This window comes from Sabethes cyaneus, chromosome 2 (genome assembly GCF_943734655.1).
Source record: "Sabethes cyaneus chromosome 2, idSabCyanKW18_F2, whole genome shotgun sequence".
In the NCBI taxonomy this organism is placed as follows: Eukaryota; Metazoa; Arthropoda; class Insecta; order Diptera; family Culicidae; genus Sabethes; species Sabethes cyaneus.
This window is the reverse complement of record NC_071354.1, coordinates 103,495,954-103,520,909: the sequence shown is the minus strand read 5'-3', so window position 1 is coordinate 103,520,909 and position 24,956 is coordinate 103,495,954. Positions and strand designations below refer to the sequence as shown.

Sequence of the window (24,956 nt, the reverse complement as noted above, 5' to 3'; positions counted from 1 at the left end):
ACGGATCTTCCATACCTTCTCTCCTTTGCGACAGATTTCCTGCAAAGCTACGAGTCGCCTAGGTCGCAGAGTCGCCAAGGTCGATGGCGAATATTCCGCTCCGAATTTGTTTGAATTTTGTAAGTTTTTTTTTAATTTAGGTGTGTAGCCGTACTGGGACAACACTACCGAGTCTCGCGATGGGGCTGCCATCTTATAGTGCCGAGACTCACTATACCTCCTTCCCGGTTAGTATACGACCTTAGTTTCCACCGGGGTTGGTTACCCGATCTCCGCTAAGGTTGCTCGTATTCCGGCTGGTACCACGAGGAGGTCGGGATCGGAGTTGCTGGATAAGAGGCTAACGACCACTATGGGGTCTATATTCCGCATTATCCACCCGTTTACCAACCATATTGTACTACTTATAGTGAAAGTATACATGTATACTTGATACAACCCGTGATCATTCGTCTGCGTCGTAATCTATTTTCAGTCTTGCCACCAAATATAATAATCCAATTGTCTTTTCAAATGAAAACTACTTTTTCAAATTCTGTTTCGTTGTGGCGCTGCAGTCAATTGAGCATCTACTGAGCAAAACACTGCAAATGAAGCCTGCCTGTGGAACTTTAACTCGGTATATCTCTGGCAATAAAGAAAATCACTGTTTTCAGTCAGGTTCATATGCAGACCAAGATCTTTCAATCCGTGGACAAGGTTTCATAAGTTTCTCGCCATGTGGCGTTAGTACTCGAGTGAATTTCGTTCTGTTTTACTCTGCCTATGAATCGATGTTAACGCGAGTAACGAAAGGTTAAGCACGTCCATTTTCATTCCAAATTTCGTGTAATTGCAACTGTGGTAGATAGTCAATGCATAACCAGCAATGTGAGAGAATTTTTAGTATGAAAATTTGTACATATTGCTTTCCTAAAAAATTGAAACAAAAATCCTAAATTATCGTGATTTTTATTTCCTTTGCATCCTGAGTTCTGAGAAAAAATGTTGGCATCTCTGGTTTGAAGTGTGTTATCCAGGCAAAAGGCGATTCAATAGAATAATGAATATTTATTGCGCTTTGTATCCATGGGTAAACAATTTCTAAAACTAAAATCTGAAATAAAGCTATTATTTAAAAAAATATATGACTTTGTTTTTGTTCGAATTCGTATGTGTCACACTGTAGTTTTCGGACCTATGGCTGATGTTCAATTAAATAAAACTAGTACGTATTACTGTTTCAACCCTTCTTTACGACAGCAAATGCGGAATGCGGAGTATGACTTTTTAAGCATTTATTCATAGATGCTCGTTTTCATTGTCCAACCAATGTCGCTGTTAATTTCTCCCTATACTTTAGTATCATTGCGAATGTTCAAAATTTTCTAGTAGTTTTCAATTTGTCGAATTGTTATAAACATTCAAAATCTGGCCTCCTTTGCAATTTACCCGATACTTTAACTTAAGGAATAATACCTAACAATAATTAAGGTATTGTTCGTACCATCTGTAAATGCAGAATTAATGTTATTACTTTTTCTGCTAGTAAATAAATAATTTTCCTTTCTTTTCCGCCTTGTTCATGTTATGTGGATTTAATTACCAAATTTTATTAGATTGTCACCAAGTCTGCTCATTGTTTTAGCTCAGTTATTATTCATCACAGTTGAACTGAATTGCAGCAATTTATTCTTCGCTGCTGTCCCGGTCATCACCGTCGCTATGATTAGTAAATTTCACTTACCACCGGTGGTGGCGAGCACGTTGCAAACCAGTTTAATTTCCGTTTTTACCAAACACCTCCCAGAAAGCGGTCCAACTGGTTATGCACATGCATGCAGGGCTCACACGCGGACGGCCGGCCGGCCCGCCCGTACTGAACGGCCTATGACGATTTCGTGCGATCATAAACGGCTAGCACGGACACGACGGCGGACGGGTCGAGTGAGGTCCGCGCTACAGTGGGCCCAGGAGAAAATGCCTAAGCATCCATTTTCTCTTCGATTGCTTGTCATTAATGTCATTTCCAAGCCGACGAGGCTGGAAAACGGCAGAGTGATAAAGAGTCACTTAAAAGCGCGTTATAAAGGCGCAAACATTAAGGAGAGTGTGTATTAATTTATTTGTATAATACTTATGATATTATTTAATTGCAAACAGAATAGCTAATTATTCGTTTATGAACTGGTGTGGGTTCGTGTCTGGGTCTGCTACGTTGGCAAGATAATAGCATCTGTATAAACTGGTTCAGCGAAGATAGGATTGAATAAAGTGTTGATAAATTATAAAATTATATATCTGGCGGGTGAGCAATCTGTCTTTATCTCCGGCAAATCATCGGTCGGGTAAAAATGGTTCGTCATCGCGCGGTAACTGATGCTGAAGTCGTCCATCAGATACAACTAATATCGCTAACTGCTTCGGCGAGTCGTCCTAGGCTTGTAGCCATCGGTCATCATGCCACACACTTAATGGTAAACATAATAATAATCGCGCACGAAGCACTGTCCGCTTGCCTGAACCACGCTGACATGATTTTACCTATTCGCGACAAATATAGCTCAGGAGACTCGGTCTAGTTTTGTGTTTATGAAGACATCGACTGGATCCGGTCATTTAGTGCTTTTTCTAACAAGGAAACCTGCGCGTCCATTAGCGTCGCTATTGCCACCGTGTGACCATCGTAGTATGCAAATAGTTCCACAGCGAAGCCGTGCCGAGCCGATCCAAGTGAAATGGATTTGTTATAATTTTATGACACTATACAGTTGATTTTTCCTGCGTGTAGCGACCAACCAAGTCGGCTTCAATGAAAGGCCGCGGGATGACTGAGAGAGAGAGAGAAAAAGAAAACCAGAGATCCACACTATCATCGGAGGTCCCAGCAGAATAGTGGTCATTAAGATAAGGCTACAGCTTCGTAAAGTACGGATTGGCCATGCGGCGCGAGTTATGCGTCCATTTGCCGGCGAGTGTAACTTATGTGATTTGTTAGAAAAATATGGTTATCTTATCATTTGTTTAATGGGTAAGGTTAGAAAAGTGTACGCTTTTTTTTACAATGTAATGTGGTATACTTGGCAGTGCCCAATAACAAAGTTATAGGGGTGATGGGAAAATAGAGGCTTTAAATGTTATTTTATTTCAACTGATTCAATCAATATGTAATTAAGAGAGTATTTTATTCGCTTGACTATAAGTTGGATAGCCAACTGATTCACTAATATTAATAAATGTGTTCTCATAGTATTGGTAATTGTAAGTCCCGAATAGCCCAAATTCCAATACATCTTAGACTGTTGTTTCATCTTTGTTTTATCAAAGAAGCGTTAAAGCAATATAAATTCAATTTTGGCTCCTAATTCGTCCGCTTGGATTTAAGGCCCAATTGATCTCGATATGGCTCCAAGAATTTTGGGGATTTTTCCATCAATCGAAGGAGTCTGGTAAAATGGTTGGCGATTGTTGTTTTCATTCGGTTGCTTCATTCATCTGGGGCGCAAGATAATTCGAAATCCTGAATTAGCTGCAAACCTGAGGAAGCAAATAGCTAGGTATAGGATGACAGGCTATGCACACCGTGCGACTGAAATTTAATTGTCACGAATGTTTGGTATCTGCCGCTTGGAGCGGTAACAAATCCTCGAAAGCCAGAAAAAGTTCGTTTGATTTGAGACGCGACAGCTAAAGTGGATGGAATATCCTTGACTTCCATATATCGTTTAGTGCACGCTAGCACATTTGGTGCTATTAGTTCACTGGCGTTGAGAAAAAAGCAAAACCTTGAGTATAAACGTCTTTGAGACTTTATCCTTCTTTATCGACAGACTTCGCAGCCGGTTATTAGAGTCCAGGACAATTATGCAATGCGAAATGGGTAATGGTCCTATTGATTCTACCAGCACCACCCAGCCGAGATTCGAACATACGACAACTGGCTTGTTAGACCAGCATCGTACCTCGAAGCTAACTGGTGGATAACCGGTGGGCGTCTGCACAGTTTGTGAAAAACAAGAATGCCGAAGAGTTCGCGAACCATTTTCCACGAGAAACCAAACGAATTGTAAGGAACCATTATGTCAACGTCTTTCTCAACTGTTCCGAAGACGCAAAAAAGACCGCGCGCGTGCCAAATGAGGTCTATTACTATTCATTAACCAGCAGGGAGACCTCGAGCTCCGAAACTGGCTGTCGAACTCTGCAGAGGTGTTGAGAGAGGTGAAGCAGAAAGATCCACAGGATAGCAAGAGCCTTTCCCTGAGCCCAACGGAAGAAAATGATCGAGTATTGGGAATGCTGTGGTTGACTGCGAATGCCATGAAAATGAAAGATGAGATTCAGCTTGCGTTCGATAGCGCAGAACGTCCAACCAAAAGGCAATTCCTGAAATGCCTGATTGGAATCTTCGACCCACTGGCCTTCTTGCGTTTTTTGGCCCATGGCAAAATTTTTCTTCAGGACGTTTGGCGAGCTGGCTTGCAATGAGACGAGTAAGTACCAGACAGTATATTTGACAGATGGACTAGGCGAACGGGGCTTTCGCGTTGTTACTTCATCGAAGCGAACGCGGAAAACTACAAACTACTTGAGCTTCACATCTTCGTCGATGCGAGTAAAGTCGCGATCTCCGCTGTGGCTTATTTCAAAGCAATCAAACATGGCTGTGAAGCGGAGTGTACGTTAGTAGCTACCAACACGAAAGTTGCCACGCTAAAACCACTGTCGATGCCACAATTGGAGCAGCATGTATCAGTCTTGGGAACCCGCTTGATGTCACCCGCCGAAGAGAGCCACACCATCGAAGTGAAGCAATGCGTTCTTTGGAGTAATTCCGCAACGGTTCAAGGCGCGAGGTGCGATCATCGACAAGACAAGCAGTACGTAGCGTGTCATCTGGATCCAGGAATATCTCCGAATGCTGACCAAGCGGACAAAATAGAAGCGAGAGCTCTTGCGAAAAGTGATTTGTTTCTGATAGTAGACTATTCCCAAACAAACGACTTGTTTCGTGGACGAGTCCTGCAAACTGTGGTCGAGCAGGATGGAAGATTTCGGCAAGATATGCACAGAAAAGAGGATAACTACTGCGCATACCAGTATCAAAACTGGTTGTATCGGAGATTAAAACTGATGGTAAAACTGGTTCCCATGACATGTGTTACTGGGAAGGCGTGGGGTGGACCAAATACTTGAAAGATATAATCTTAAAGCGAGTCTCCCACGGACGGTAATCATTGACGGCGATTACTTACTTATTTACTTACTTACTTAGTTGCACTTACGTCTTATGACAAGGCCTGCGTAACGTAATTCTTCCACCTGGTTTGCCACCTCACTTACTGTGCCCCTTTTCGTCTTGTTCCTTCTGGATTTGATGCGAAAGGCATTTTTGCAGGATAGTTGTCCACCATTCTGGCAACATATCCTCACTAACGTATTCGCTAGCTTTGGCCACCTTCTGAATACTGGTTCGCCGTAAAGACGCGCAAATTAGTGGTTTATTCTTCGCTTCCATACATCATTCTCTTGCACGCCACCAAAGATGGTTCTTAGCACCGGTGTTCGAAAACTCCGAGTTCTCGCAAGTCCTCTTTTAGCATTGTCCCTGCTATGCCCATAGAGCACAACCGGTCTAGCATTTTGTACGATGTGAACTTTGTACGGACGCCAGCGTTGCCAACCTTCCAGATTTGTCTGGATTTTCCAGACTTTTTGATGCCTAATCAGACAAAAAAAGACGCTTTTCAAAAATTGTCTTCCATTAAGCCGAATGACAGCCAGATTTTTACCAGACATTTTTATCTGCTTGACTACTTGCGCCGTCCACATTGAGTTTGCACACATTCTCTCCCTAAGCCTTCTACTGTGAAGTATATCACGCGTTACTTCTAGTCTAGTGTACTCATCTTCTATCACCTCAAATGTTCTGCCGACAGCATCCACGTCATCGGAAAAGCAGATAAATTGACTGAATTTATTAAAAATCATGCATCGCATTTCTATCGCCGCATGTCTTATAACACCTTCAAACTCAATGTTGAAGAAGGCAGAAAAGACCATTTCCTTGTGGAAATCCCCTCCGAGATTCAAACGGTCCAACAATCCTTCCGAGATTCTCACACAGCACCGAATCACATCCATAGCCGTAGCCATGATAAGTGTAGTAAGCTTACCCGGAAAGCCATTTTTGTCCAGAAAAGTCGTTCGTTTACTCTGTCATATGCGGCGTAGGGACTCGGATTGCGCGGCACTTCTAGAGGAACTACCGCAGAGTGAAAATTTGGTTCGTTATAGTTCGACCCTCCATGAAGCCGGCCTGATGACTTTCCATGGATTTATTGGCTATTGGTAACAATCGATGGAAGATTACTTGGGAATTTATTTTGTAGGCGGCATTCAGAATAGTATTCGCTCGGTAGCTCTCACCATTCAACTTATCGCCTTTCTTATAGATAGGGCAAATAACCCCGTCTTTTTACTCCTCCGGTAGTTGTTCCGTCTTTCAAATCAATTGATGCAAACAGCTGACCAATATGTCCGGTGGCGCTTCGTCTCCTGGAAGAGGCGGGTTTGCTTCTGTTTGTAGCGCTCCACATTCCAATGGAGGTGCTCCATGCTGCATTTGTATCCTCGCTGCGTTCTTCTCATCCAATATCTATTGGCATGTAGTGATAGATAAGTTTTTGTATTTGGGATCACTCGCTGGAGATCGCGGACAACAACATTAGTTAGAAGATACAGCGGTGCATTGAAGCAGGAATCGGGCTTTGTTTGCCATTCGCAAAACGCTACGATCGAGAAGCATACACCGTCATACCAAGCAGATAATGTACAAGGTGCGGAAGGTTCTGTAGACGATATTTGGTAGAGTACAAACTGAAAACGGAGACTGGTAGAGGTTTTATGAATCACGAGCTACAGTCACTGCTTGGAGAGACTCCCGTCGTACATCTGGTAAAATACGGTAACCTACGGTGGGACGGACGGGTAGTAAGAACGCCGGATGACAGTGCAGTGAAAATGATTCTCTTGAACCAATCTTACCGGCAGGAACAGAGAGGCCCAACTTGTGAGATGGCTCGACCAAAGCGAGTTGCGATTTCTAAGTTGGCACGGGCCACCCTGGCTCTATGTTGATGACGAAGACGACGCTTGAAAGTTTTTAGGGGAGACCATAATACATGACTTGAGGTTCTCCCACTACTGCAAAATCCGCCAATAATTGTACGAGTTAAAACCTAAATTTTGAATTGAGAAATCGTACAGTTCATAATATGACAACCCATTCGCACTACGGCAAACGCATTAGGATTTGGTCGGTAATTATTAAAAATTTAATTGAGTTCTAACTTCCTCCTCGGGGCCTGACAGTGGTCAGTGACTTCGGTGTTCATACTAGCCGCTGTTGATACTCGACAAAGAACCGCGAAAGCGCACTACTTGTAAGTGAGATAATTTACGAGCCACTTTTCGGCAGGAAGAAAAACATTTCATTTTTTTCCCCTGCTGTCGCAATTAAGACCGGTAAGAGGGAAAGGAGATCTACGCAGACGATACCGTCACGTTACCTCAACCAAATCGTGGGCCGAAATGGCGACGCGCGGAAATATCCACCAGCGGCTTACAGCGCCGAAAAGTGATTTGCGCAGCCACCGACGCCGAGAGAAGAATAATAATCGTCGCTAATTAAAATATTCACTCCGAAAAGTAGCGGCAGAGCGAGAGCCCCGAATGGGACTGTAAATTCATTGAAAGAGATAAAAAGGTGTTGAACGATAGTCACTGACCGTGACGACTTTAGACGCCCGCGCAGTGGGCCGTTGGGTGCTGGGTGTGGTGTGCATATTTATAAAAATTCCCCAAGACCTCACCTCGTAAGTTTTGGGTTCGTCCATCCATATTCTAGCGGTTGAGCACGTACTTATAGGCTGGATCACGGAGAGTTCGTTTTACGACCGAGGCTGTTTGACGTTAGTTGGTTGCAACTCAGTTCCGCATTTATGATTTAATATCCAAAAATACAGCTGCAATAGAATTCACAACATATGCCCATCAACACACACTTTACCTTTAGTTCAAGCGGGATGCGATCCCTGGGAGTGGGTGTGAATCGATCGTAAAAAAGAACCTAGTCCAGTAGAAAACAGCGGATCCGACGCGTTCAAATTAAAAAGAAGCAGTTTTTTGTGCCATGGGATCGCTGGCTGGCTATTCCGAAGTCATGCGTTCAGCAGTTTGAAACTGGCGTGGGAGTAGCCTTTTGATGTTTGCATAATGAAAAATAATTGCAGCACAGTTTTAAAATCCGGTTAACACTCTAAATCATTATTCTTAACATATTTCAACAGCTGATTTGATTGTAAGGTTTAACTCTTTCTGAGTGCAGTAAAATCTATTAATCACCTAACGGATAAGCTCACGCAATATCCAAGGCTTTAATCAATGAACATTCATTTGACGCACAGCAAATTATTATTGATGTTATCGTTCGTGTGGCATTTAATGTACAAGCAACCTTCGACGACAGTGGCTAATATAATTTCTTTGGGTTGGAATCGATAATTTACCCTTATTTTTTGCACCAAATTCAGCTGACGATGTGTTCAATGACTTTTCCCGTGATGTTTTGGCAATCTTCAACTTACCGTGATCATCGCTTTTGGTCTTCACGTTCTGTGTTTTGTGCATTATTATTATTATTATTGCTATTAATGCTATTGTCAGTGACGCTGATATAGTTATTATAGGTTATGAATATTCATGGTACAGTGTCTGGTAGCATAAAACGTTTTACTTTTCGCGTATCGAACTGAAGGAATCCTCACGCGCCTGCTCACGGACCTGCTGAAACTGTTCTGTAGATTATTACCGAAGACAAGACAACGAACGAACGCGACCCTGCAGGATGGTGCCAATGATGATGGTCGATGATGACGGATGATGGTGTATGTAGACGTTGTTATTTTCAAGCCTTGCACCTTTTCTTTCTCCTCCGGCAGCAGGACGGCCGGGCCCCGTTCGGACCGAACGGTCCCGAAAATTGTCCGGGTAAACAGCTCCTCGTCATGCACTTTCGGGCAGTTGTAAATTTTGTTTGTTTTTCCTTCGGGCGCTCTGGCGAGGACTGCCCGTGTAAAACGGACTGTTTTTGCGAATCTCGCGAGTGTCCATTCACAAAAAGTGTCGCTTGACTTTTTTACTGTATGTTCCAAAATTGAATAGAGAGCATTTCAGCTGACCTCCTTCAGCTTGCAATTCAATTAAAAAGTTAGATGATAGTTTTAAAATACGCAAATCTCTGGATAATTTATGCAGTTGTTGTTTGATCGTCGGTCACGATTTAAGTGTACTTATATGCAATCAGCAGTCCAGCGAAGCTGTATCGAAAAAAAAACAGATCACCGGACAGAACAAAAATTCAATAAATTCTTGATTACGACGGGTAATTGCGTGCCTCAAAGATGTTCTACAATACGAAAGACATAACAGTGGCAATAATTAAAACCAACTACTAATGTGGCTCAATTCTGCAAGTTTTTCTACTGTATCCGGTCTCCATTACTCCCTGTTCCGACGATCAAAATAATCTTTTCTCGTTCGCCCATGAGCGAAATCGTGTAGGTTTTATAATTTAAAATATATGTTCAACCACACGTTTTTGCCTGGCTTACTCCCCTCAAAATTGCATCATTGTTGAATCCCATTTGTTGTGGTACGAGCTCTTTGCTCACTATTCAATCGTGCCTAAGAGAGACTGGTCAAGCAGAGCCCATGTAACAGATCATATTCAGGTCGTGCAAGAAATATGTTGGGGCCACCAAGCAGAATGTTTCAGCCTCTCGCCAGACGGACAGAACAATAATCGTCTCCTCGAAGCTTGTTGCCTGCTGGAGCCTTAAATATGGCTGGAACAGAAGAAAAACTGACCGAAAGGAAGCGCGATCTTCGTCAGTTAACCGTCTGCTGGCGATGACAGCCTTAGCGCCACGTAGTTGATGGAACGCAAGTGTCAGGGTTGAAGCCGCGCATTTCTTTGGCAACATACAATTGCGAAGCGATTCTTCTCAATGGCAGCCTTGTACTATATTTTCACTTTCGGGGTGGTCGAGTGAAAATTGTACTCCGTAGAGTATCACCCTGTGCCTCCGCACCAGCATAACGATGATAACGTCGACGATGATGGGCGATGATGATGTGTTTAAATAAAACAATTTAAATCATCGCATTGGTCTGGGCGCCTGAGGGGCAGAAATCACTCAATCTTTCTCCATCACGTTTCTTTGCAAAGGAATCAGTAAGGCGCCAGTCGGGAGGCCACGCTTTACTTTTGTTTAATAATGGTGCAGAGCGAGGAGCAAAGCATGACACAGTTGTATCTCCAATAAAAATACGAAAAAAATTCGAATCAAATAGCATTGTGAAACATCATTGTGTTCTGCTCTGACGAAGTGCCAACATAGGTTTTATTGCACGCTTATGACGGCTCTAGTTACCAACGTTGGTAATTTCTGTAGTGAAACTCAAATTATTACTTAGTTGTGTAAACCTTACGAAAGCTCATTTGAACATACATCTTTTACAATTGTTAGAGTGTGTCATGCTGCTTAATAAAGAGCTATACGCTACATTCCACGAGGAACTTTCCGTTGTTCCGCATTTCATTCTCTACAGCGCAGCGGTGCCTGCCCGTTCTGCCTTCGTCGCTACATCACCTAACTAATCATTATCAATTAGTACAAACAAGTTAATCACACTTTCCTACGACGACCACATTACCCGCAGATGCACATCCAAGCAAAACACAATGTGACGTGAGATCTTCTGGGGGTCTGAGCAGATTTCCACCGAACTACTGCAGCGCCGCCGCACTAATTCAAGGTGCAAACCTCTGGTGAAGTCTCGACCGGCAACGAAGTGTAAAATTTGATTAAAAATGCGCCTTTTACACTGGCCGGCCGGTAACACGAGCGGAGAACTGTGTGTAAAAGAGCGAGACGGCCTGCATCCTTCGTGTGCATTAGTAAACACATTCCCATGCACTTTGGTGCTCATTAGCACAGGCGCCTGTTGGTACATATAATCAAGCGCTTCTTCACCGACTGCGTCAAGCAAGCGCAAACCATGTTTCTGGAAAATGGTAACAAAGGTTGCAAAAAAAAATACCAACTCGTAACACCTAGCAGTGAAATGTGAGTTTGTCTTAAGTTTGGTAATTCACCTCTTTGCTTTTCATTAAATCAATTTTAGAAGACATAACCTCTTCAAAATCAAACTCCATGGCATGGCTTTCTGAGGTTCGACATTAACTTTTTCACTTGTTTCTATCATCCTAAGACTTCCGAACAATGTTACAACTGTTCCTGTCGGAATGAAAAAAATAATTTGTGATGTAAATTGAGCTTCGGTCCTTGTCTAACCAGTAGGCAACCACCCCGGTGAGCACAAAAAGATACCAAAGGTGCAATTCGCATTGTTACTCGTTTAAAACGCATTTCACCTGTTAATTAATTAGCTCGATTTTGTTTTAATTCCACATTTAAGCGCTTGCGTCTGGTTCGGCTTTTTTCTTCCTCCTCTGATCCATCCACCTTTTCTTTCCATGCGTCCTCAAGGTTCTCATTGAGTTATTCGTGTGCTGCAACGAAGCGCTTACATCGGTTATGATTACCATTCATCAAAGTGTTGATGTTACCTGTCACGTCATAGTGAACTTAACTTAAATTGCCTACAGATTTTGTCCTATTAATGAGAAAATACAAAAGTATTTTATGCACAGGTGATAATCAAACACATCATTAGCTACTAGAAGTGAAAAAACCACTTACGATTTTTAAGAGCCTAACAAGTTATTGAATCCTTAACTAACGATTGCAACTATTTTTGAATAGTTTTACACACTGTGCAGCTGTGTACTGTCCTGTTTCTATACATCCATAACATGATCAATCATAAAAAACAATATGTAAGAGTATGCTTTCAATTCAAGAGCAACATGTGGAAAGGGCTTATGTTCAAATGAGAGATACTCTTCGCGTCTCCTCTTTTCTGCTTATCACGGCGATGCAAATGCACTTGAACGGATTAATTTTGCGTGAAACGGTTGCTGGAGTTATTAGTTAGCTATTAGTTAAGAAAAATTGCTTTGGAATGCATTTATGTCATCGTGACAAACGTAAGAGAGGGGGCACGAAGAGAGTCTCTCATTTGCACATAGGCCCATTTCATATGTTGCTCTTGAATTGCTATCTCAACCAAAACGGCTGACCATAAACGAGTAATATTTCTTTGCGGTCCTATCTAGCTACTGATAGCGTGTGACTGTTTGAATGATTTGATGAAATTAACCACTCAATCTAGACTATTTTTGATGTGATTAACACCGACACTAGAAAGGTTAACGACAACAGGACAGATTCAACACTGCCAACGTTCGGCACTATTCATCACTTTCTCGGGACCGACAATTGTTATCAACACGCGATAGCAGACAGTACGTATTTGTCATCTTTTTTTGTTTTGAGTTTTCTTGCTACAGTCCTGTACATCATTGTGTTACAATCACAGTCTTTACTGGAATGAGATGAATCGTCCTAAGCTATATTGGAAACAAATTCAGCCTCTACAGTGATAAAAATGTTTCATTGTTTGAGGATCTTACTAAGGCAATGAATAATAGCATAACGAATTAAAGGTCGAACAGGTAAAAATTCGGACACACAGCTTATAAAATTTATTTATACGTTTTATTTTGTCTTTTGCCACATAACTGTTAAAAATTAATTAGTTTTATATTGTCCTTTTCAATGCAAAATTTTAAAATGAAAGCATTTTTTGTGTGTCTGGATTTTTTCGTGTTCAATTTTTACTGCGATTAATAATTATTTTTTAATACGTGTTCAATAAGCCTATTAGTACTGGTCCAAAAAATAGTAGGATGATTTACAAAGTTTTAAGTTATGTTTTAGCATTCTCTGGGTTTGCTTTCCTTTGCTAGTCCAGCAGAAAATAATCCTCACACGGTTTGTTTACATTTTTGCAGCTAAGCCCTTTAGAAAAGTTAGTGCCGATTTAGTAAAATAAAAACGGATTTCTTTCTTTGCTGAAAAGAATATCTCGAATTACTACTTACTATAAATGTTTATCATTTATACTAGTAATTCTTCGAAATAAAGTAGTTAAAATGGCCTTTAGAAATAAAAGTGAAATTACTTCCAACTGTATTCTAATAGAACGTTATTAATCGTTTTTTTACAGACAAATGTTCCCGCAGATGAAATTTCGCGTGTCGGGGTTAGATGCAAAAGCTAAGTACATTTTGTTACTGGATATCGTGGCAGCGGATGACTATCGGTACAAGTTTCACAACAGGTGAGTTTACTGAATATGTATCTATATTTGTATCTACCCAACTACAATGTTGCTCGATCGAAAATAAGTAGATAAAACCGTAAGCTAGTTTAAAACAGAATCATGTCATTGCATGCATTGTAATAATTACATGGGTTACTTTACATCCGGAATTAAAAAAAGTTTAATGTATTTTTCAAACTAATATTTTACCGGTCATGAATCAACCATATCCAGTTGCTTTGTTCTTAACACTAGATTTATCGGCTATTTAGTCATTTTGTACTGTTCATTTTGACCGGTAATATATTTGTTTTAAATATGTATAAAGTAACGTTAAGTATATAAAATGTATCCAGCTTTTTACGAGCCATAGTATTTGACGTTTCTGCACGTTTTGTTTCTGCACGTTCACGGCAAAACCAAAGGAATGTGCGATATATTGCAGAAACGTCAAATATTATAGCTCGTAAAAAGCTGGATTCTCTGCTTATAGCAATAGCAAATTACGAAAATATCTTTAGCTTAATTTAAAGCTTAACAATGCAATAAATTTAATTTAACAACAATATCACTTTTTTCATTTTTAATCATAGCATTGTTGCTGGCACCAACTACGCATTTGTGCACCTGTTTATGCTATGCTATACTATGCTAACAATGTCACTTTTCTTCTATTGAAAATTGTATATTAATTTGAATTTGACATTTTGGCTTTCTATCGTAATCTCATTTCAATTCCCTCATTTTGTTTGCTTTAGGAGAAGTCCCGTAGTACCGGACACCTAAGTACTTTGACGAATATAAAATCAACACTTAATTTCAATTTTTATTATAAGAGTAATTTGGAAGACTAAAAAAGCAAAGCCTTCGGTATAAACGTCTTTCTAAGACTTGACCCTTCTTTATCGACAGACTTCACAGCCGGCTGGCAGAGTACAGGACAGCTACGGGTCTAGTGCAACAATCCTACTGACTCCTACTTTAGAAGACTAATTTTTACTAAATGTATGATGCTGTAAATGTAAATGTAAATGTATGTAAATAGTGTCGTTATACCTTACGCTAGCCTCGTCATTGTCCTGTACTCTAACTGGCGGCTGCGAATTCTGTCGATAGAGAAGGGTCAAGTTTTAAAATGACGTTTAACCCCAAGGCCGGATGTTAGAATGCGTTCAAAACTCTCCGTTGTGAACAACATTCGGTACCGACGCTAGCCTGGGTTAGTTCTCGTGCGGCTGAAACACTGTGCCACATGCCAGCCACAGCCACATGTGCAAAAACTAGGGATGTCCGCTATTCGTTCGATTAATTCAACTAATCGAATAACAGAAGGAATATTCGAATAATTTTTAATCGAATACTGCCAGCACGAGTAATTGAATTAATCGGATAGTTCAATGAGCACGAATAATACCCGAATAAAGCTCGTTAATCGTTCATAATCGTTCGATTAATCGAATTAACCTTCCTAGTGCATTGGGGTCGTTTTCGACCCATCGGCATACTTACAAAGCTTGATACTCAGTAACGGTACGAGCTAGAGACTTAAAATTTTCTGACTTTTCCTAACTTTGGAAAATTAGCATTGTGGGGGAGTTTCAGCTTTCAGCGACATCTAGAAGAGCCACAGCAAAAAAAGTTACATATTATGCATTAAGGGTCGAAAACGACCCAAGTTTTGAAATTGCTCTCATTCATCCATTTTCAATCCGAATTTCGTTTTCTTTACCTCGTTTGAAAGATATGGCCAAAAACTAGCACCCAAGGTATGTTGGGGAATATTTGTTGACTGATGGCCACTTCTGCGTCGGTTCCGAAACACCCACTACCAGGTCCCGGGAAAATTTTTATATTTTGAGATAATTTATTTTGCGGCACATCAAATCACATTGGCTTGATAAAATAAGACTAGTGGAAGTACAATGGGGACATTTTGGACCCGAATGGCCACTTCCCAATCGGTTACGGAACATCCGGTTTTTGTGGCCATTTTTGAATTTTAGGATGATTTCTATTGCGGCACGTCAATTTTCATCACATTGATAACATAAGACTATTGAAAGTATAATAAAGACATGTTGAAGGCAAATGGCCACATCAGCATCGGTCCTGGAACATCCGGTACCCGGGTTTTGGGGACATTTTTGTATTTTAGGATAACTCATAATGCGACATATCAGATCACATCGGCTTGATAAAATAAGACTGATGGAAGTAAAACAATGTTATTTAGAAGCCAAATGGCCACTTTACCATCGGTACTGGGTCATCCGGTACCAGTTTCGGGGGACATTTTTGGCTTTTCATATAATTCACCATGCGGCACCTCAAATCACATCGGGTTGATAAAATAACAACAATGGAAGTATAATGGGGCGTCAGTCGCATATAATCCGATACCCGGTATTTATACCGGGGCAGATGAATTACCCTGTAATCCAAAAATGTCTCCAAAACCCGGATAACGGATAGTCCGGAACCGATGGTGAAATGGTAATTTTGGCTCCAAAATTTTTCAATTGTACTTCCATTAGTGTTATTTCATCAAGCCAATGTGATTTGATGTGGCGCATGATGAATTATCCTATCCAAAAATGTTCTCATAAACCGTGCACCCGATGTTCCGGAACCGATGATGAAATGGCCATTTGTCTTCAAATGGTCCCCATAGCTCTTGTAACTGTTTTATTTGATCAAGGCGTTGTGATTTGATGTGCCGCAAGATGAATTATTTCATAATCCAAAAATATCCCGCGGAACCGGATGTTCCGGAACCGATGGTAAAATGGCCATTTGGCTTCTAAATGACCTTATTTTATTTTCATCAGTCTTATTTAATCAAGCCGATGTGATTTGATGTGTCGCAAGATGGGTTATCCTAAAATACAAAAATGGCCTCAAAACCCGGGTACCGGATGTTCCGGGACCAATGCTGATGTAGCCATTTGCCTTCAAAATGTCTTTATTATACTTTCAATAATCTTACGTTATCAAGCTGATGTAATTTGACGTGTCGCAAGATAAATCATCCTAAAATTTAAAATTGTCCTCAAAAACCGGGTACCGGGTGTTCCAGAATCAATGAGGAAATTGCCGCTTGGGTCCAAAATGTTCCCATTGCACTTCCATTAATCTTATTTTGTCAAGCCAATGTGACTTGATGTGCCGCAAAATGAATTATCTCAAAATATAAAAATGTCCCCCGGGACCTGGTAGTAAGTGTTCTGGAACCGACGTAGAAGTGGCCATCAGTCTACAAATATTCCCCAACATACCTTGGGTGCTAGTTTTTGGCCATATCTTTCAAACGAGGTAAAGAAAACGAAATTCGGATTGAAAATGGATGAATGAGAGCAATTTCAAAACTTGGGTCGTTTTCGACCCTTAATGCATAATATGTAACTTTTTTCTAATGCATTAGGAAGGTTAAGCAAAGAAATATTCGAATATTTTTAATCGAACATCACTAGCATGAATAGTTGAATTAATCGATTGCAGACAACGCTCACCGATTAATCGGTAATAGAATAATAGAAAGTAAATAAGTAAGTTTTGACTCAAATCATTTTGTTATTTTGAGTTTATAGTGGGGTCGCTTTCCTGTCTATCCGAAACACTCACAGAACATGTCCGAGTGTGACTTATGCGGTCCTGGACACTTTATATGACGACAAATGAAGTAGTTCGAACTAGTTTTACAATTTTGAATACTTAGAAATGTCACAATTCATAAACTGATCCCCGTAGAGGTATCCTGAACATTCCCGGACATGTTTAGATGTGGTCAATGACGTCTTGGACACTTTATACCAATGATAATAAAGTACAGGTTAGGCAGATGATTGTTTAGTGTTGAAGAAAATGTGAAAAAGTAGCACGTGCTTCATATATGTACAGGAAAATCAATCAAAGCGGTCGGGGATTTCGTCACAACGTTTGTTTTGGTGATAATCATTTGCAGAGTTCATATTTCAAATCTACTCTAAATTACATTGGATGCAACAAATACCGTCTACTTCTACTTTGAGTAGAAGTATTCTGGGCCGATCGGAAGGTTCCATACGTTGTTCCGGAATTATTTTTTGGAAATAGTCGTACGTTGTCCCGGACGGAATCGTTTACCATGATGCTTCAACGTTTCTACCGCGAGCTGAAGGTATTAGGGCCAATCGGTAGTGCTTATTCATTTATCAGGCCAGCAGCCGCGGTACCCGATTTGGAACTGTTGAGATGAAACTTCGTGAAAGACTTTCAATTTTATCATGACCGCTTGACATACTGAAAAATATGATCCGTTTTCAATGTTCATTCTAGAAGGAAAAAAGTGGAGAAAACTTTAAACAAATTCTCACCGACGTTTATTTTCAGAAAAATGAAATGTTACCGGCTATCAAGGCAGCTAGAAGGCAGTTCAATAATTTCATGGAAGAAAATATTTAAAAAAGTGAGCTAGAATCGAAGGATTTTTTGGCAAGGTTCACGACAACCGTCATAAGAATGTGTGCTTTTTGTATTGAGTGCAATTCGATGAAAACTACAAAATCGGAGGTTTCCAACATCTTTATGGCAGTTGTTCGCGAAACTATCGATTGTTATCTGAAAAATAATGTCCAAGGAAGTGACTTTATGCACTTTCTAATCCAGATGAGATCTCCAGATGAACATTAAAGTGATGGTGACCTGGTTGCTTTTAGTGAGACAACTGCTCAGGCATTAATATAGAATTGCCGGCTTTGAAACAAGCTCGACACTGTTGACGTGGACACTCTTCAAAATAGCAGTGAATCAAGAAATTCAAACGAAGCGAGACCAACATGTTGTTCGGGAGGTATTTGGAAAACACAGTGAATAAATAAACACTAAAATCATTTGAAGATACTCCCTCAGTTTCACAAAATCAGTAGCAAGAAAAGTACGCTTAGCTTCCAATCACTTTTTATATACTTCGAATGGTTTTTTCTGGCATTATATAAAAAATCAATCCAAAAAAGACTTTTTTAATGCCAATAACTTTAATAATTCCATATTTAGTTATGAATCACATAACAGCTTTCGACGTTGTGACGTGGTTCCTGTTAACATCAGCACTGTTTACTATGTTTTCGTTACCAATATATTCATACCCCCTTTTCCTCCTAACCTGTCTATCTATTATCGTTGACTTTATACGACTACCAATGGTCTATTTTTGTTGTGTTGTGTTGTTTGTTGTGATTCAAGTTGCTTCTATGTTCAAGTTCCATATATTGTGGAACTTGTTCCGATGTACATCCGATCCAAATTCTCTTCAAATTCAAATTCAAATTCTAGGCCACAAAATCTTCTGTTTAGTAGTTGTTGCAGTCAAATCGGTCCAGGCATTTCCAAAAAACAGATGCTTATTGATATATTTTCACTACTGTGACTGTTTTGCGTTTATTTGTAATATGGGACTGACAAAGTTCGATATTTTTGTCAACATTTTGGGAACAAACATAACTTTTTTGTTTGAAATATTGAAAACAATAGATAATTTAAGGATGATTGCTAGGTTTATCTTAAAAGTGGTGAAAAGTCACATGGAACTGTCATGCGTTTATGGGCAGAGCAGCCAGATGTCGCCGCAACCTACGCGCACTCGAAGCTGCGCTGCCGGAAGATAACGAGCTGAATGAAGATGAAGCCCCTCTCGAAGACTGTTAGAACACCATCAACACATCCACCAGTGCAGTGGTGTAGCAGAGAGCTTCATCGAGAATGTGACACGGAATAAGCGCAACGATTGGTTCGATGATTAATGTAGGGGGGGTTACGAATGAGGAAGACGCTGCGCGGGCGACCAAGATACACAATGCCACAAGTCAGAACGTGCAAAGACACAAACAGAAGAAGGTGCAGTGAAACCAAACCTTCCAGGAGAGAAAGCGCTACCTGAAAGAGCAGTAATATGCAGAGTTGAAGCGGTTGCATCATTCTAAGGAAACGCGAAAGTTCTACCAGAAACTGAACGGCTCCCGCAAAGGCTTGATGCCGCGGGCCGAAATGTGTCGGGATAAAAATTAAAGTATTCTGATCGTAAGCGTTTATCAGCGTTCTCAACGCCACTTACAAAGTACTGTCCCAAATCATTTTCTCCCGACTATCACCAATTATGAACAGATTTGTGGGAACTTATCAAGCCAGTTTCGTCGAAGGTCGGTCTAAAATGGATCAAATATTTACACTGCACCGATAGAAATTTAATCTCCAAAATGAGCAAAATGACTCATGATTTCAGGTTTCTAGATTATGATTTATGAAAATACACCATGAATACAACGCAAAATCATGAACTGTTATTTATGATTTTATGCTGTATTATATGGCAATTCAGTCATGATTTGACAGAAATTCAAACTTCATGATTTCATGATTTCATTCATAGTATCGGAATCGGATTTCTTTCCGAGTGCAGCAAATCCTCCAAAAGGGCCGTGAATACAGAGTTCCCATCCACCATTTGTTCGACTTTAAACCCGCATATGATACCATCGACCGAAAAGTGCTATGGAAAATCATGGACGAGAACAGCTTCCTCAGGAAGCACATCAAACTGATTCAATCTACTATGGATGGTACACAGGGCTGTTTTCAGATCTCGGGTGGATTTTCAAGTTCATTCGAATCACACAGAGGGCTTCATGAAGGGAATGGTCTCTCATGCCTTTTTTTACTTGTAGGGAAATCTGCTCAGCACCTTAGAAGATACGGTACTATCAAACACCTGAGAAGACAACTCAGCGTGTGGAGTTGAGTATGCCGACCCACTAAAACCCTGCTCGAGTCTCCAGCCTCAATCCTTCCTTGGCACCACCTTATCGGTATTACTTCAGGGAGGGGCTATTGTGCTTAACGCACCCTCTTAGATAACTACTGGACTGGACTGGTAGTTAGGCTATATACTCGCCGTTGATCGGCTCTCCAGCGGTTTGTAGCTTAAGTACAATCTATTATGCTTATTTTATACCACCGAATAGAGGACATTGTAACGAACACGGTGGTATACAATAAACATAATACTTTATCATATTAGCGATTCTAACAAGCATATTTTATTATAGTGTACGAAATTTGAGACTGTTCTAAGTTTGGCTCAGAACGGTACTATTTACCTTATACACGCAGAAAAATGCTGATAGTTTGAAACAACCATTAGCTGTTGTTGAGTTCAACTCGAATCATATTTTTGAATCAAAAAAATATTGTTTAAACTTAATTCATACTATTTTTGCTTCTACTAGATCGTTTATAAACTCAAAAATACTTATTTTTGATTCTACAATTTTTTCTTTGATAGAAACTAGGTATTATTCGAAATAACAAACCTTATTGTTGAACTAAAAGGTCAAATAGTTAGAATCAAAAAAATATCTGGGTTAGCCAACAATATTTTTTGTTGAATTTATACAGAATTCTTTTGCATTTACAATTTATTTTTCTGCGTGTAGAATACCTCCGACCTGGTTACACTTCAGTAAATACTACGCATAGGAAATAGCACTAAATATTAGTCTGAATTTTATTCAAGTGAGTGATGTGATTTAATCGTTCAAAGCAATATCAGAAAATACACCCAAAGGTTGAACGTATAAGTTAATCTATTACTTAATTGATTGAAGTTATATTGTACAAAAACATCGAATGAAATAAATTTTATAGTTTTCTTGGTATCACCGATCGCTTAACAAATATCCTCTTCAAATTTAACTTTTTGGGTTTTGATGCATTCGTGGAGCGTTTAAAACCCCATTAAAACGTGAATGAAATAAATGTTTTACAAAGAATAATACCTCGAGTTGAAGATACGAAATCCACGGCTCCTGACATGACATGAGACATGAGTCGTTATAGGCAGCACTCTGTATGTCACGTCGAGTGTCACTTTGTTCGACTGGTCTACGTTTGGTATTATGTAAGTCACATGCGATACGAATTTGTCACGCAACTTGACTGAGCCGATCGCTAAAAAGTTAGTGACTCAACCGTCAGCAAATGACGAGTGAGATTGTTTTATTTTAGTGGTGCATTGCGCCGTTCTTCCCGCACTCGACAGTGGCTGAGTCGAGTCGAACTGCTCGATGTGACTTATGAAGTAGGGCTCTAAGTTACACTCGAAAATAGGGCTAATTGCATTATGACTAATTTACGATGTTTGAAATCATAATGCTATGCTAAACAATTGTTTATGCATAATTTACATTCAAAAGTTAACCTTGTGACTAAATCATTTCCTCAAAATCAATTGATTTGCACCCAGATATGAATAGTTGCTTATTCGCTAAATTTTTCCACAATTTATATTTAAAAATACTTAGATAAGAATAACTTTGATATAAACAATATTACAACCATTTGCACAGTTGCTTCATAGCCATAGTAGTTATTAAAAAGTCATCGACAGATCAAGATAATACATAAAATACATTAAAGTTGCCGTTTACGCGAAGGATTTGTTCCGCATAAATCAATACCGCATAAATCAATACCGCGTAAAATTTCAAATGTACCGTGTACATTTGAAATTTGCGTAAAAACCGCATTCTTGTAAAAAAAACGCGTAGGTAATTTGAAATTCGCGCAAAAAATGTGTAAATTTAAAAATTCGCTTAAAAAACTCGTAATTTCCTTGACTCTCATCTAATAAACAAAAACCCGAATTAATCCACCTAGCGGCGTGACCTAGCCTTTCTACTGCCACAATAATCATTATTTAATTTCTCAAGAACTTAATTGTAGATGTATAGATGTTATATTAGACTATATTTTTAAATATCCCTTCCGTATTCCTCAAAATCCTTATTTGCCAGTAAAATTCACAACGTATTGTGTTGAATAATTATACTTTCTTTCCTTGGGTGCGTAAATACATGTAAGCGTCATTTACGTTACTTGATGAACACCTTATTTAGTTTTATAATATTTATAGAAAAATAATGTAAACACAAAAGATAATTTTTACAGACTTGAATGAATATGTATAGAAAATTAGAAATTAACCCTCTAACGGGTCTACAGACGGCCTTAACTTTCGGGCTTCAGAGCCACATACGAAACTTGTTTTGAATTGACAATACGAAGTATTTGTTCATAGCAGATTTTTTGATATTTTGATATTAATACCATGCATTCAAAAGTTAGCATCTTTGAAAAACAAGAGTTCAGAAAAATTATTATTATATTTCGCTTTTGAAGAAAAAAGATATCTACAACAAAATGATTGATCTCAAAATTTTACTATTGGTTTGCTTGGCTTCAATTTTGCAATATATCTGAATTAGAAAAAAATTACTTAATAGAGCATTAGATATGAAAACGAGAAATGGAACTATTTCTTAACTAGCACTCCTTCAGATAATTATTTTTGCATGAAAATCAAAACTTAAGCTTCTTTTGAATGTACTTTCATGAAAAGATAGTCATTAGCCTGATTGCATCGTTTTTACAATGTTAGAGGGTTAGGAAAACAAGATGAGGTCGAAAAATAGTGCCAAAGCTGCGCCATAAACATGCTTGAGAATGGGAAATACGATCGATATGATTCCCAGTGCTTGTCTTTTTTTGATTTATTTAGGCTTATACAAATTTGGAAAAAAGTTTATGTCCTGGTCCCGAAATATTGTTCAAGGGGGGGGGGGGCAAGAAAAAAATAATAACATTCAACCTTCAATAACTAAACGAAGGAGAAAAAACCACTGTTTATTTTTCCATATTAATACAAAAATATTGTACAGTACTTAACTTTTAGTTCAAACCGAACCAACCTTCAAAATTTTTTGATTCAAGCACATAAAGTAAGCATTGTGGTGGAGATAAATCAGCTTGATAATAATGGCTACTGTGCTGTGCTACCGGCATTTGTTAAGAACAAAATCTCTGATACTATCTACGTTTGAAACCGCTCGTTTCTTGATTAACCTCTTAGTGATATGAATATCAAGTCATTCCTGCTGGTTCTCAACAATAACGTGTTTATCTTTGTATAAATATTAAAGAATACTAGAATAAAGAACTATCAGAAGCGATTGTCATTGCTTGACTAACAGTATTTTTTCAGGCCGGTGATGCACTTCGGATGAAGTTTACTACTGCGGTGGAAGTTGTTCTCCAAATATTAGGAGTTTTAACAGCCCTCTTCCGAAGAACCTTGATCTTTAATTGAAAATTGCCGGATATCAGCATAACAGGCGTCCTGGGTCTTTTTTTAAGCTTCGGATGATAGTGGTTCGGACAATGTCTTGTTATAAGACCAGTATAAATGATTGCATATTTCTTCGTAAGCGCCAGGATTTTGCGAATCATTGAAATGTTTTGAGAGATAAACCGTTTCGACTGCCTAGCAATAAATATTTTATTCCAATTTAATTCCAGTTTCGCACATTTCCTTACTAAAACTCCATTTTTTAAGCAGAAGAAGATAAAGCTCAGTAAAAAATCAATATAACAGCATGGCTTGATTTGATGTTATGGTCGGGGCCACCATTTATCCCAATGATAATCACAACATGACAATAGTCAGAAAATTTTCGAACAACTCACTGACATCCTTTCTGCATGCATCGAATGCGTGGTAAAATATTGTATTTGTAAGATAAAATTGTAAGTTTTACGTCCCTAACATCCAAAATTAGGGTAAGTTTCTTGGACATTACGGAATAAAACGACCAATTGGAGCCCCAAAAGCACTGAAAGCTGATGCTCCGGATTGTCTAATTTGTTGTATTTTTTTTAATCTATCTACTACCTATGAAAAAATAACCCCACTGCAATTCTGAATATCTCCGTCAAAAGCGGTACCAAATTTCACTAATATATTGTTTAGTTTATTGATGCCTCAACCTAATTCGGTTCTTTTAAAACAAGTTGAATTAAATTGGAATAAAATTTAAAGTAAATAGAGCCAAAAGTCTGATTTCAAGCACCCCAATTTTCAGCGCCGGGATTTAAAGATTAAGCACAATAGTCGTCTGTGACCTGTAGCGAGAATCAGACTGCTTGGTGAAGGAAAGTTGATCGTGACTAACCGGATAATTTCTTTAACTTTGCAAATATTGGGTAATTTAGAGATGTAAACTCGTTGAACTGTAAAAAATCTGCTTATCACTAAAGAATGCAACATAATAATGTTGCACTTTATTTTTTTGCCCCTTCAAATTTCGAAAATTTTTGAAGGGGGGGGTGACATAAACTTTTTTTCAAATTTGTATAAGCCTTATTAAAACATGATACATGACATACAAGACATCTGTCCTTTAAAATATCACTAACGAAAACAAATCTTACAAAATTTCTACCGTGCAACGTTTACTTCCTATTTTTCATATAACATTTCTAAGCTCTAGTATCTATTGATTGAAAAGAGCATCTATTGATGCGCAGAATTTGTTTGGAATTTGTACAAATTTATTTGGAAAAATCAACTCACTAGTATTTTTGATTCTATACACCGCTATACCTACATGCTTAAATAAACTGCTTTTCTTCGCTTTTTGCTTTTCTTGTACAATTGTGAGTAACAGCAAGTGAAGAAAATGACAATTGAAATCTGAAATCAAATGTCGAATTTGTTTATTCAATCCGGATTGGAACTGGATGAACTTTTTGTGTTC

The 24,956-nt window shown here is 39.1% G+C and overlaps 1 protein-coding gene across 1 annotated transcript in view; it reads left to right on the top strand.

Moving 5' to 3' along the window:
• LOC128735794 (optomotor-blind protein-like) overlaps nt 1-24,956 on the top strand; it is a 116,576-nt gene that overhangs the window by 70,653 nt on the left and 20,967 nt on the right. Inside the window, exon 2 of the mRNA XM_053830280.1 lies at nt 13,237-13,350. Within this exon, the coding sequence (XP_053686255.1) occupies nt 13,237-13,350 (114 nt within the window). The remainder of the gene's footprint in view (nt 1-13,236; nt 13,351-24,956) is intronic.